The 12700-nt window shown below is 41.3% G+C and overlaps 1 protein-coding gene across 10 annotated transcripts in view; it reads right to left on the bottom strand.

Moving 5' to 3' along the window:
- Positions 1–12401, bottom strand: part of DENND1A (DENN domain containing 1A) — a 527524-nt gene extending 515123 nt beyond the window's left edge. For 3 of the 10 annotated variants that reach the window (XM_070452573.1, XM_020872163.2, XM_070452539.1), the window contains exon 1: positions 12143–12400. In XM_070452573.1, coding sequence (XP_070308674.1) covers positions 12143–12178 — 36 coding nt within the window. In that variant the 5' untranslated portion in view covers positions 12179–12400. Of the gene's footprint in view, positions 1–12142 lie in introns of all 10 variants that reach the window. The other 7 variants (XM_020872162.2, XM_070452559.1, XM_070452606.1 and 4 more) reach the window with 5 other exon arrangements.
- Positions 12402–12700: the final 299 nt, after the last annotated feature.

The raw sequence follows: 12700 nt of genomic DNA on the forward strand, positions 1-12700 counted from the left end.
CCTAAGGACCTTGAACTTTTTCAAGAAACACAAGAATGCTCTAAAGAAGATGCACACCAATTAGACAAAGGCCATCAAAGCCTTTAACAGGCTCAAGATCCTGAAAGGCATCAGTGCTAAAAGCTTGGGAGACAAGCTTTAGCAGTGACACTGCTCTGCCGATCGATCTGGGGCTACCACAGGGTCAAAGTCAAAAGCCAAGGCTCAGGCTCCCAAAGGTGCCCTAGCCCTCACAAAGGCTGTGAGTAGAGGTTTCAGGTTGCCAATAGGAGGATGGAAGCTTACTCATGTGATGTCTTGGGCTGCTCTTTACAAAAGGCTGTTGTCACCGAGCTATTTTGTACATGTAAATGTAAAATATTTACACATAGCCAGATACAAAACAAATTGAGCATAACTTTAAATTCTAAGTGGATTATAAAAGGTTATATGACCTTGATGTTAAGAACATTCTCTGTCAAATGAGATCATGACAATGAGCCAAAAAAAAAGAAAATGTTATTCTAGCACCCTACATGGCCTATGCTAAACAATATTTAAATATTCATAACACAATTTTTAGAGTTAACCTAAAGATAAATAATGGAAAACTTGGTCCTGGTCATGGATCAGAACTAAAATGACCTATCTTTCCCTTAGAAAGCGGGCGTCAAAAGACACTACTGAAAATTAATGGAATAAAAATTATACTACATTAAAATACAATCATTATAAAAATTAGAAATATAGATACATATATAACAGCAGAAGAGGAAGAGAGACATATTATAAAGGTACTCATCATCTTCCATTTCAGAGTGTCAACAAATACTGTCTAAAGTTAATTTAATTAAGAGATAGAGATTTATCTAAGGGTTATGGGTTAACCAACAGAAGAACCAAAAATCAGTTAATAGAGGCTGTTTCTGAAGAAGTGCAGTGTAGGGTAAAGAATTATTACTCTTCATCATGAGCTCTTACAAACAATTTGATTTGTTATCATACACATTAAGAGCTCTGACTAAAATAATTTTTAAAGTTTGACAAACACATTCTGTTGGTGAAGCTGTAAGGCAACAAGGCACTATCATATATGGGAATATGAAATGGCTCAATCTGTGTGGAGGAGAATTTGACACTTTTTACTCAAGTTTTATTATACTACTTTACAATTTTTTTTTTAATATTTATTTGGTCTTAGGTGCAGAGCGTGGGATCTTTTTAGTTGCAGCATGTGAACTCTTAGTTTGTGGCATTTGGGATCTGGTTTCTTGACCACAGATCGAACCCAGGCCCCCTGCACTGGCAGCAAAGAGTCTCAGCTACTGGACCACCAGAGAAGTTCTTTTATAATTTTACTAAAGTAACATTACATATAAATTTACTCCTTGACCCAGCAATACCACTTCTAAAAATCTATCCCAATGATATAATGGTAGAAATACAAAAAGGGACATACACAAGACTATTTATTACAGCATCACTTATAATAGCACTGGGAGCAACATAAATGAGCATCAGCGTGAGACTGGTTGAAAAACCCATGACCATCCATCCACTGGAGTACTATGCTGTCCCTACAGAGAAGTGAGAATGACCTCTATGTACTACGAAAAGTTAACTCTTGACAGGGAATAAAATGAGAAAAGTAAAGGAGAAAAAAGTGTACATAGAATACTATAATTTGTCTGAGAGTTGTTGAGGGGAGGAAATATATTGATGTATTTACCTTTTTTCTAACAAAATTTTTTTTAAAATGTTTTTTAACTAGCAACCTACAGAAGGAAGAAACAGGGTGATGTGTGAAGGATAGACATTAGACTTTTCTGAATATACCTTTTTTGCAGATTTGGCTCTGAAACCATGGAAGTATTTTATGTAATTATAAAGCAAAATTATTTTTAAAAAGCAATCCCAAAAGATCAAAAGAAAAAAAAAAAACAACTATGAGTTGAGTTGGTGACACAACCACTGAGAAAGAAATCATTTCTGGTGGTTTCACAACAGTAAATTGACTATACAATCCTAGTCCACATATATTCTAAGGACAAAAAGAATCGCCAAATTGAAGAAACACACCTGTCTTCAGTACATACTGTTGGTAATGTTGGTATTGCTGTTGAGTTTAGTGGATATGGTGGGATAAAGCAAAAAGAGTACTTCTGTTGGCATCATTGGAAATCAGAACTTTTGACATGAGTGATAAGAGATTCAGATGTAAGAATAATGAGGTTAAGTTAAAATGCATTAGTCTTGAGTTGTAATTATCAATATGAACATGTGATACAGTTTACCTTAAAAATACACACATACACACACACAACTTTCTAGTTCCGATCCCTGGAGGAGCCTAGAAATAATGACTGACCTAGTAGGGGAAAAAAAAAAGTTCTAAAACCTAGACTGAAATCTCTAACACCACCTCCCACCAAAAAGAAGCAAGACTCCTTACAGAAACAGCAGAAAACAGGTCTGTAGCAGGAAACATACAAGATGAACCTGGAACATCTAGGTCATCACACCAAAAGGCAAGGGAGCTATTAAAAACTACTGGGATTCTGTCAAAAGGACTCCAGATGTTAACCTGAAGAAGCTTCCACTAGACAAAAATAGGGCAAATTAACATCCATGAGGATAACTACAGTAAAGTGAAATAGAGCAAACAGGTTTAAATCTATTAATATGTGTTTAAAGTGATACTCAGAAAGAAAAAAAATCAGTCACCCTGGGAAAATGCTAGAAAACAGTTTGAAAAATGAAAAAAATGAATCAAATATTTATTATGCCTTTCCCATACGAACTGCACCTCAGGGTGACCAAATAGTTGATATGCAGAAGTTTTTCTTTACAAAAGTATTCTAGTTAATATCAAGAAGAAATGATGAAAGTAAAATCATTTTATAACCTCTAATAAATTAATGGATCAAAAAGAGATAGCCAGACATAATTTGCTTCAAAATAATCAAGGACTAGAAGGCGGAGAAGAGTTATGGTCAGTTATCTATAAGTGGAACTAAGAAAGCCATAAATTAATAAGTGCTGAAACTAAGTGATGGGCATTTGGGGACTCATTACACTATTCTCTCTGCTTTCATAATGTTTCAATTTTTCCAAAATAAAAAATGATAATTTTAAGTATTCAGAAAAAAAGGAATGAAGTTATATTTAAAAGAGTAGAAGTGAACAGTGATACCATCTAAATAGATGAACATAAATGGAGTAAATCTTTTCTAAAACTGAATAAAATTTTCAATTACTGGTGAGAGAGGAGGCACAAAATATTCTTAAATGTTATTATAATTTTAATTATTTGTATACTCATCTTGTCTCTGAGTAGACTTAAAAGTTTTTCTCCCAACCAGTAAGAGGACTACCGCTTTGCATATACCAGGATCACAAACCTTCAAATAAATTCAGTAAAATATACAACACATCATCCTAACACACTCAAAGAAAAAGCAAATACTTAGTCTTAAAAAAAAAAAAAGCTATAAAAAGGAACACCTGCTTTGAAAATTTTTTTTTAACTTCAGATTGCTCAGACAAGTATGTACCATTCACTCCAAACAATATTAATGAGAGCTGCCATCAGGTGGCTCAGTCTGCCAATGCAGGAGACTTGGGTTCGATCCCTCGGTCAGGGAGATGCCCTGGAGAAGCAAATGGCAACCCACTGCAGTTTTCTTACCTGGGAAATCCCATGGACAGAGCTGTCTAGCGGGCTACAGTCCATGGGGTCGCAAGAAACAGATATGACTTAGCGACTACACGACGTTTACTAAACAGCTAACTAAACAGCTATTTTTCTGCTGAAAGTGTTAGTCGTCCAGTCGTGTTTGACTCTTTGAGACACCAGGTTCTGTCCATGGAATTCTCCAGGCAAGAATACTGGAGTGGGTAGCTAATCCTCAGGACAACTCTAAAGGTAGATTTATTAGCTTCCTTTCATAAATTAAAAAATCTAAGGCTCAGAAACTTAGAACTCAGATGGGGATTGTGAGTGCTTGTGGGAACTCAAACCGAGGGTCTCCGAGGCCCACACTGCCCTCACTCCTATCAGGCCCTGGAGTACAGTAACTATTTACTTGGAATGAAACAGTATCTTTACCAAGATTGGTTTCCTTCCTCCTATTTATTCACACGGCCTAGGCGAGATCAATGCAACATCCCTGAAACCTTTCCTGTGGCTAAAGTAAATTCAAAAGTTTATTTTTTCTCTCTTCTTAAAACCTAAGGTGGACAGATTTTCCCTCAGCAACTCGGGCAAGCCCACTTGAAGTCTTACTCATCTAACCGAGCACACGCATTCACTCTGGCGCCCTTAAAGATTTCTTTTTTTCTCACCACAGACTAAAATGCCTTCTCCCAATTATAACTTTTCACTTTTCCTCAGAAAAGCAAACATATTATATAACCAGTGCTCACCTTCCAAACACTCATTTATAACTTTGCTAACCCTGGCAAGTCATCTTTGATTCTTCTCTCGCCTCTTGTAACTTGTCACCAAGTCTTATCAATTCTACATAAAATCTCTCTCAAAGTTGTCCTTTTTCTTTCAAAAACTAAAACCTCACTTCAGGCCTTGATCTTCTGCCATATAAACTACACACAGTTCTATAAACCAGGGGTCTCCAATTTTTTCCCATGCATTCTCCCCTATGGGTAAAAAAAACTTGAGCATACATCTATGTATTTTTATAAATTATAAGAATGCCTTACTATACAAATCTATAGTATATTATTAGAAAACACAGAAAAAGAAATCTTGAAAGTTATGAAAGTCAAAGAAAGTGAAACTGAAAGTCACTCAGTCGTGTCCGACTCTTTGAGACCCTATGGACTGTACAGTTTAATTCTCCAGGCCAGAATACTGGAGTGGATAACCTTTCCCTTCTCAAGGGGACCTTCCTAACCAGGGACCAAATCCAGGTCTACCACCTTGCAGGCATATTCTTTACCAGCTAAGCCACAAGGGAAGCCCAAGAATACAGGAGTGCGTAGCCTATCCCTTCTCCATCAGATCTTCTGGACCCAGGAATCAAACCCGGGCCTCCTGCATTGCAGGTGGATTCTTTACCAACTGAGCTACCAGAGAAGCCCTTTGAAGTTGATATAGAAACAAATAAAGATTCTAACATGTCCTTTTCACACCACAGTGGATCATGCTGCACAAGACTGAGATATTGCTGTTCTAAACTACTGCTGCCAAAGTAATCTTCCTAAAAACCCAAATCTGATCATATTACATTCCCAACTCAATCCTTCAATAGCATCAGGTTGCAGTGGCACAAACCTGCTTTTTCAGCTTTTATCACCTATAATCTTTATGCATGTATTCTGCATTTCAGCTACACCTGTAATCTCCCTATGTCTTTTAAAACACAATTCATCTGGAATGTCCTTATGCTTAATGTATACAACAGTATCTCTAGGAGAAAAATACATTCTAAATACCATAACCAAATTAATTACAAGTGAACTTTGGGGATATAATGCATATGTTTTCTTATTTCCTTTATTTGGTTCCTTTTCAAGTCCAAAATACTTGGAAAGAATGGATATGGATTCCAACTAAAGTAGGGCCAACTTTATTTTGTTTCCTTTGGTTTATTTTTCTTCATTGTTTATCTTTCCCTTTCTCAACAAAATCCTTTTAACCAAAAAGGATATTTCAAATCCAGAGATTAGTTCCCGCTAGAGCCAGGTAAAAGACTAAACTTTGCAAATCACAATAAGAATTCCCGCTGGAGAAATATTGTATGACATGCCTTATATGTGGATTCTAGAAAGAAATGATACAGATGAAATTACAAAACAGAAACACACTCACAGACTTAGAAACAAACTTATGGTTGCCAGTGAGAGGGACAGAGGAAAGAAACAGGAGTTTGGGATGGACGTGTACACCCTGCTATATTTAAAATGAATAATCAACAAGGACCTACTATATAGCACAGGGAACTCTGCTCAAAGTTACATGGCAGCCTGGATGGGAGGGGAGTTTGGGAGAATGGATACATGTGTATGTATGGCTGAGTACCTTCACTGTTCACCTGAAAGTATCACAACATTGTTAATCAGCTGTACCCCAGAACAAAATAAAAAGAAAAAAAGTTTAAAACCCTTTTGTGGGGTTTTTGGCCACAAAAGGAATTTCAGCTGGGCCCTTACACACAAATTTAACAGTCTGGAAAAAAAATTTTTTCCTACAGCAATACTTTGCCTGTTTTAACCTTCCTGTCTGCTGTGCAAACCCCTCCAAGTTGATGGCAATGGCTCAGACTAGAATAATGGAGTTGCAGCAAAACATTTTCCAGAAAAGTCATGAAAATTCAAGGGACTACCTCTGGGTGCTAATAATGGAGAACTCAGTCTCTAGCAAGACTTTTTAAAGTTTTTGTTTTTTTTTTTATGTGTAACATTTGTAAAAGTCTTTATTGCACCTGTTACAATCCTGCTTCTGTTTCATGTTTGGGATTTTTGGCCACAAGGCATGTGGAAAAGCTCCCCAACCAGGAATCGAACCTGCACCCCCTGCATTGGAACGCAAAGTCTTAAGCACTGGACCACCAGGGAAGCCCCTCTAGCAAGACTTTTGTTCCACCACCCCAAGTCTTTGTACTCTCTCCTATGGAGACTAAAAGGGGAGCACCGTGGTGGAGAGAGGAAAGAGAAGAGGTATTAGAGGGCCCTGGAGAGGAAGTCACATTTCAACTCCTACTCTTATCCCACAGAAGGAAGATATGTCAGCTGTGCTACACAAAGAAGCCAGTCTGTGGTGCATTTTGGTAATGGAATCCTTTAACAGGCTGTTCAAATAAAGCCCAGAGCAGAGCGGTCTTAAAAAGCCAAAGCTGATTCTCTGTATCAGAAAACAATGATGGGCTTATCCCCACTTTCCAGTCATATAACTTCCCCTGTTCTTCCTCCAGAAATCCTCCCTCCCTTCTCCAAATCTCACTTTTCTTTCAGTTCCAGTTTCACCCTCTTCTGAGAAACCTAAATTGGTCTACTCTGATCTTTCGTTTTCTATACAATTCTTGAGGGCCAAATCATAACCACAATGAGACACTACTTTACATAAAGTGGTGCAACTGCTTTGGAAAACAGTTTAACAGTTCCTTAAAAAGAGTTACCATATGATCTAGCAATTCCACTCCCAGGTATATACCCAAGAGAAATGAAAACATATGTCCACACAAAATGTTCACAGCAACATTATTCATAACAGTGAAAAAGTGGAAACAACCCAAATACCTAACAACTGATGAATGGATGAATAAAATGTGCCTTATCCATACAATGAAATATTACTCAACAACAAAAAGTAATGGAATATTCACATATAATATGGATAAACTTGGGAACCATTATGTTTAATGAAAGATAAAGAATTATATATGATTCCATTTATATGGTAATGCCTAAAATTGACAAACCCATAGCAACTATAAATAGATCAGTGATTGCTTAGGGCTAAGAGGGTTTGGGGGGAATAGGAAGTGACCACTAATGTATATGAAGTTTCTTTCTGGAGTGATGAAAATGTTCTGGGACTTGGATAGTGGTATTTGTAAGTACACTGAAAACCATTTAATTATATACTATAAAAGAATATGCTTTATAGTATGTGAATTATATCTTAATAAAGTTGTTTGCAGATTACTGCAGCCTACAGGTAGGCCCTACTCAGGGCCCCAGCCTCCCTGCCACCAGTCACTACCTAAACCCACTATCAGCTCCTGATAATGCCTAAGGTTTTCTTGCCTCAAGGTGGGCATATGCTCTTCTCTGTTTGGAATGCAGTCTTGTGAGTCTCTTTACATGACTAATGACTTATCAACTGAAAAATCATCTCAAGAGTAAGCTCTTCCTCACTGTGCTTCAGTCACTCAGTCGTGTCCAACTCTTTGCGACCCTGTGGAATGTAGCCTCTGTCCATGGGATTCGCCAGGCAAGAATACTGGAGTGGGTCACCATTTCCTCCTCCGGGGTATCTTCCCAACCTGGGAACTGAACCCGTGGCTCCTGCATCTCCTGCACTGTAGGCAGATTATTTACCTCTGAGCCACTGGGGAAACCCCTCTCCCTCACTCAGTTCAGTTACTCAGTCATGTCTGACTCTTTGCGATCCCATGGACTGCAGCACGCCAGGCTTCCCTGTCCATCATTAACTCCCGGAGTTTGCTACCAGGCATATAACATAGTACTTCTACCAATTATGATAACAATGATGAATAAAACAAGTGTGTGACACTCTTCTTAATGAGATAGTAGGTAAATGAATGAATGGATAAATTTCTTGGTTACCAACCTCAAAAAGGTCATGGTCTGACAGGGACAGAAGACAGGTATACAGGCTAATGAAGAATAAACACCACCACAAAGCCAAATCGGCTGTCCTGTTCTGACCCAATGCCTTCAAATCTTTGAGTATGCTTTTCTCCAAGCCTATAAATGTCAGGCTTCTTCAAACTCACTTAAGAGTACTTCCTTCGATTACTTACAATCCACTTCCTGCCCTTGGTGCCTGGAAACAATTTCTAGGATGTCACCACAAACAATATTAAAACTGCCACAGTTTCCTGCTATGTGTCTACATTATCAGTTAAATTGCTTTGTATTAACCACATTCCAGTCCACTGGGATCACTCAAACACTAAATAAGATTTAAAGATACCTGTCGAAGGATGCCAGTTACTGTTGCTCCTTTTATCTCTCTAAATAAATAAATGTCTGCTCAGGTTTAAGGTTAGGAGCTTCTCAGAATGCTACCTGTACACCGGTGACCTTTCCTTTCATCCAAGTGGATATCTGAGGCAAATCAAGGTTCCTTTATTAAAATGAGGATGACCTATAAACATTCTTCAGAAAAAATAAGAAATTGCTGCCTAGACCAGGGCAATTCAGCTTAAAAGCTTATAAACAGCCTTCCTCCTCAAGAGTTCAAATTGCAAACTGTTACTTTTTAACTCTACATTCATCTAGGAGCCTTTAGCTAGGATCATAATTCAGATCCCAACATATTTCATAAATGCATCCCATAAACTCTTCCTAAACAACCTGATGTATTAGGTACTGGGTCTGACACAAGGAACTCAAAACAAGTAAGAAAGTCCCTGCTCTCAACGAAGTTTACGTTGGGCTTAGTATAGGAGACACACAAGGAACTAAAGTTAGTGCTGGGACAGTGATAAATATGGAGGGGGGTCATAGAAACAGATGAAGGACAGCTGGCCTAGGTAGGGGAAAGGGTGCACAGATGAAGGACACCTGGCCTAGGCTGAAGAGAGGTAGGTGCAGAGAACCGGCATCAGGGCTGGCATCCAATCTAAGGCCTACAAACTCCAATTCTCTCATTTAAAAAATGGCTAATAGTACCTACATCATTGGGCAGTTGTGAGGATTTGATGAAATGGTTCACATAAAGCATTACTACCATACCTGACACAGAGATTACGCTCCACCACCTTAACTTGAAAGTCTGATCAAGCACTAAACCTCAACACCTGTGCCTAGCAACTCACCTGCTTTACTAATCATATAACAGACACCAGCTTCATAATTACACACAGTATTGTTTTCAATCAACTTTCTTGTTTTAATGAGAGACTGCTGAGTCCTGTTCTGCATGTTCAAAGTCTAATACCTAGATCTTCAAAACCCTTCTTCTTCATCACCGGAAACACACAGTTCTCTGACATTTCTGGTGTAAAATAAAGCAGTTTTCTTAGTCTTTTGATAGAAAAAGTATAAAAGAAACTAACAATTACCGAGTTTTTAATATGGGTCCAGCAGTCATGTTGATACTGTATTTATTGCTCATTATGACTCTGTAATATACAGCCTTCCTCATTTTACCCTCAGGGTAACTGAGGGAGAAAGATGTTATCTGTACAAAGTTTCATAGTCAGCAGACAAAAGTAGGATCTAAATCCAAATCTGATATTTTTAGCCTGACTGGACCGACCACACAGTATCAGAGATGAGGAAAAAGCACAGGGAGCCTGCTTGGAGGGGCCCCCAAGCTCTCTTTCTCCTCCCCCAAGACTGTCCTACACAATGCAGCCTGCACACTCAGGCTTCACCCCAGCCAGGTGAATATCTTGAGCTCAGTCTGTTATTTCCTGTCCGGATGGAACTGATGGTCAATAGTAACCAAAGCCCTGTTTCCTCCAAAAACTAGAGAGGCACCTAAGAAAACCATTTCCTCACCACTTGTCGATCCTCGCTCCTACTTACAGGCAGAAGCTTTACAGTCGACAGTCATCATAAATCAGAACTACTTTTCATAATTCCTCTCTTCATACTCTCTTTCAGCCTACCTCACAGGTGAAACTAACATATTTCCCATGTCTAAGTTTTTACCACCAACGAATCTAGTTTCAATATCAAGAAGGCTATTCTTTATACTAATTTCACACCTAATACAATTTCACACATAAGTTCTCTTGCCCAAGCACTCAGATAAAGAGATGGGTTCCACAAAACACGGTGGAGAAATGTTTTTGTCAACCTGCAATGTTCAAGAGCAAGACAGACCTGATGCCCAGTCATCTGAACTTCCACTTGGATTTTCATGCTGAGTCTGACACTGACATGCCTCATATCTGGCAAGTTTCTGAACTACTCTGTAACAAGAAGGGCAAGCAGCCTCACAAGGATACCCTGCAACTCTAAGGTGGCTTCTGTAAAGTGTTTCTAAGTGCTATTGAAATCCAAGTTTACAACTCTAGCTTGGAAGCAGGAGCTAAACTTGGAGTGCCTCTTTAATCCCAATGCTTCACTACCAGTCTTTTTACCTCCCAAGCTTCTTAAGCCTATTTGGAGCATGCTTCTTTCCCCGCCTCATTTCCACAAAAATCAAGAATTACCAGTGTACTCATCCAACTCTTCCATTTTTATTATCATAATAAGCAAACTTTTCTAGTCTCAGGGCTGCTGCAGCCTGTTAGATACATCTGGTGAATGGAGACCTAAACGAGTCAGGGGACTACAAGGCTGGCCAAAGGTCACACTGCATGGACACCAACTGAACAAGACATGCAATACTTGAATAATTACTAGATTTCGCCCTTCCCCTTTCAAACTTCCCTAGCATAATTCTCAAAATGCTGAAGTAAACACATTCTTCAGACTTTCTTGTAAGCTGGTTTAAAGTATCCTTTGAAAGCTGTTTTAAGGAAAAGCCTGCACTGTTAACTAAACAATTCTATTACTCATAGAGAAAAAGTGAACATTTGTTAGTGATTAGAGATAAGGCATCTCGTGTTCTGGAACTGAGGAAGGGAGAGGCCGAAAAGACCTGACTGGGAGCGGAGATACAGTCCGAAGCAACACACCCAACGGAGACCGCATAAAAGTTGCACTTTCCAAAGTCAACTTCTACGTCTAGAAAGAAGGCAACAGTGTTTCAATGGGTTCTGAAGTCAGATGTATCAACATTTTCCCCAGAAAACTAACCCCTCACCAGGGACTCCAGATGAATGAATGAGTGAGGGAATTTGCCAGATTGGATTACAAAACCTTTCTAACAATTATCAAGATCAGGTGCTCGGTTACAGCACAGGGGTATCTTCCCTCACAGCCTCTGGCCTTGCTGTGGGGAGACTTGCATAGATAGGAGGGGTAGACAGGAGGAGAGAGAAAAGGGACTTCTTCCTCCCCAGGTCGTCCAGACCTTAAGTCCTTGAGGGGCCCCTCCCTCTGAAAACCTTTCACGACTTTTATGCCCCCCCCGCCCCCACCATAGGCCTTAAGCAGTCAAACTGCCACCTCAGGACTGCCCAACTCTCAGGGGCACTCCAAACACCCATTTGGAGAGTTGCTTCTGGAGATTTCTCGCCCTCCCCCCAACAGTTGTGTGACCATTTTCAGAGGCTCTCTGTAGCCCCGGGGAAGAGGCCACCTTATAATCAGCTGTTCCCGCCCTCAGGTGAGGAGGGTACACCTGACCACCGGCGCCCTTCCACCCCGCGCGCACCCCGCCCCCGCGCCTCCCTGGATCGTCATGGCAACAGTCCCCCTCCCCGCATGACGCCAGCACGCGGGGCGCCCCTGAGGTCCCGGCAACAAGTCCCCCGCGCGGCCCGAGGCCTGCAGCCCATGCCCAGCCTCGCCGCCCCTCGCCCGGCCCGGCTCCGCCCAGGCCGACCACACTCACTTGATCCTGGAGCCCATGGTCCCCCGGCCTCCTCATGGGCCCGCGGGCCCCGTTCGGCGCTGCGCTGCGCTGCCCGCCCGCCTGCGGCCGACCGGCCTCCCTCCGGCGCTCTCCCCGCCCCTTCCTCCCTTCCCTCAGGCTGAGCCCGCCCGCTCGAGTCTCGCTCCCCCGCCGCCGCCGCCTCCCGGGGTTAATACACTCGCTTCAGCCGGGCGAACGCCATGGTCGCCGGCGCGCGTGCCCGGCGCGCGCCTCCCCCTCCGCCTCTCACACCGCCGCCTCCTCCCGCCCGCGCCGCCGCCGCCGCCCGCGGGGCCTGCCGGGAACTGTAGTCGGCTCATGGGAGCCGGGGCGCGTGAGGGCGGAGGGGTTAGAGGGGAACTGCGCGTTAGGAGCTCGGCGCATGGTGCCTTCCGGGTGATGGCCCCTAAAGAGCTTCCATCCCACTGTTCTCCTGTAGAAACCAACACCTGCGACCCCCCCAAAAATGATGTTTATCTCATAGATAGAGACCCTCAAGCTACCATTCCTGCCTTGCGGAGTGCTCCCACCCAGTGG

This window comes from Odocoileus virginianus, chromosome 2 (assembly GCF_023699985.2).
Source record: "Odocoileus virginianus isolate 20LAN1187 ecotype Illinois chromosome 2, Ovbor_1.2, whole genome shotgun sequence".
NCBI classification, from domain to species: Eukaryota; Metazoa; Chordata; class Mammalia; order Artiodactyla; family Cervidae; genus Odocoileus; species Odocoileus virginianus.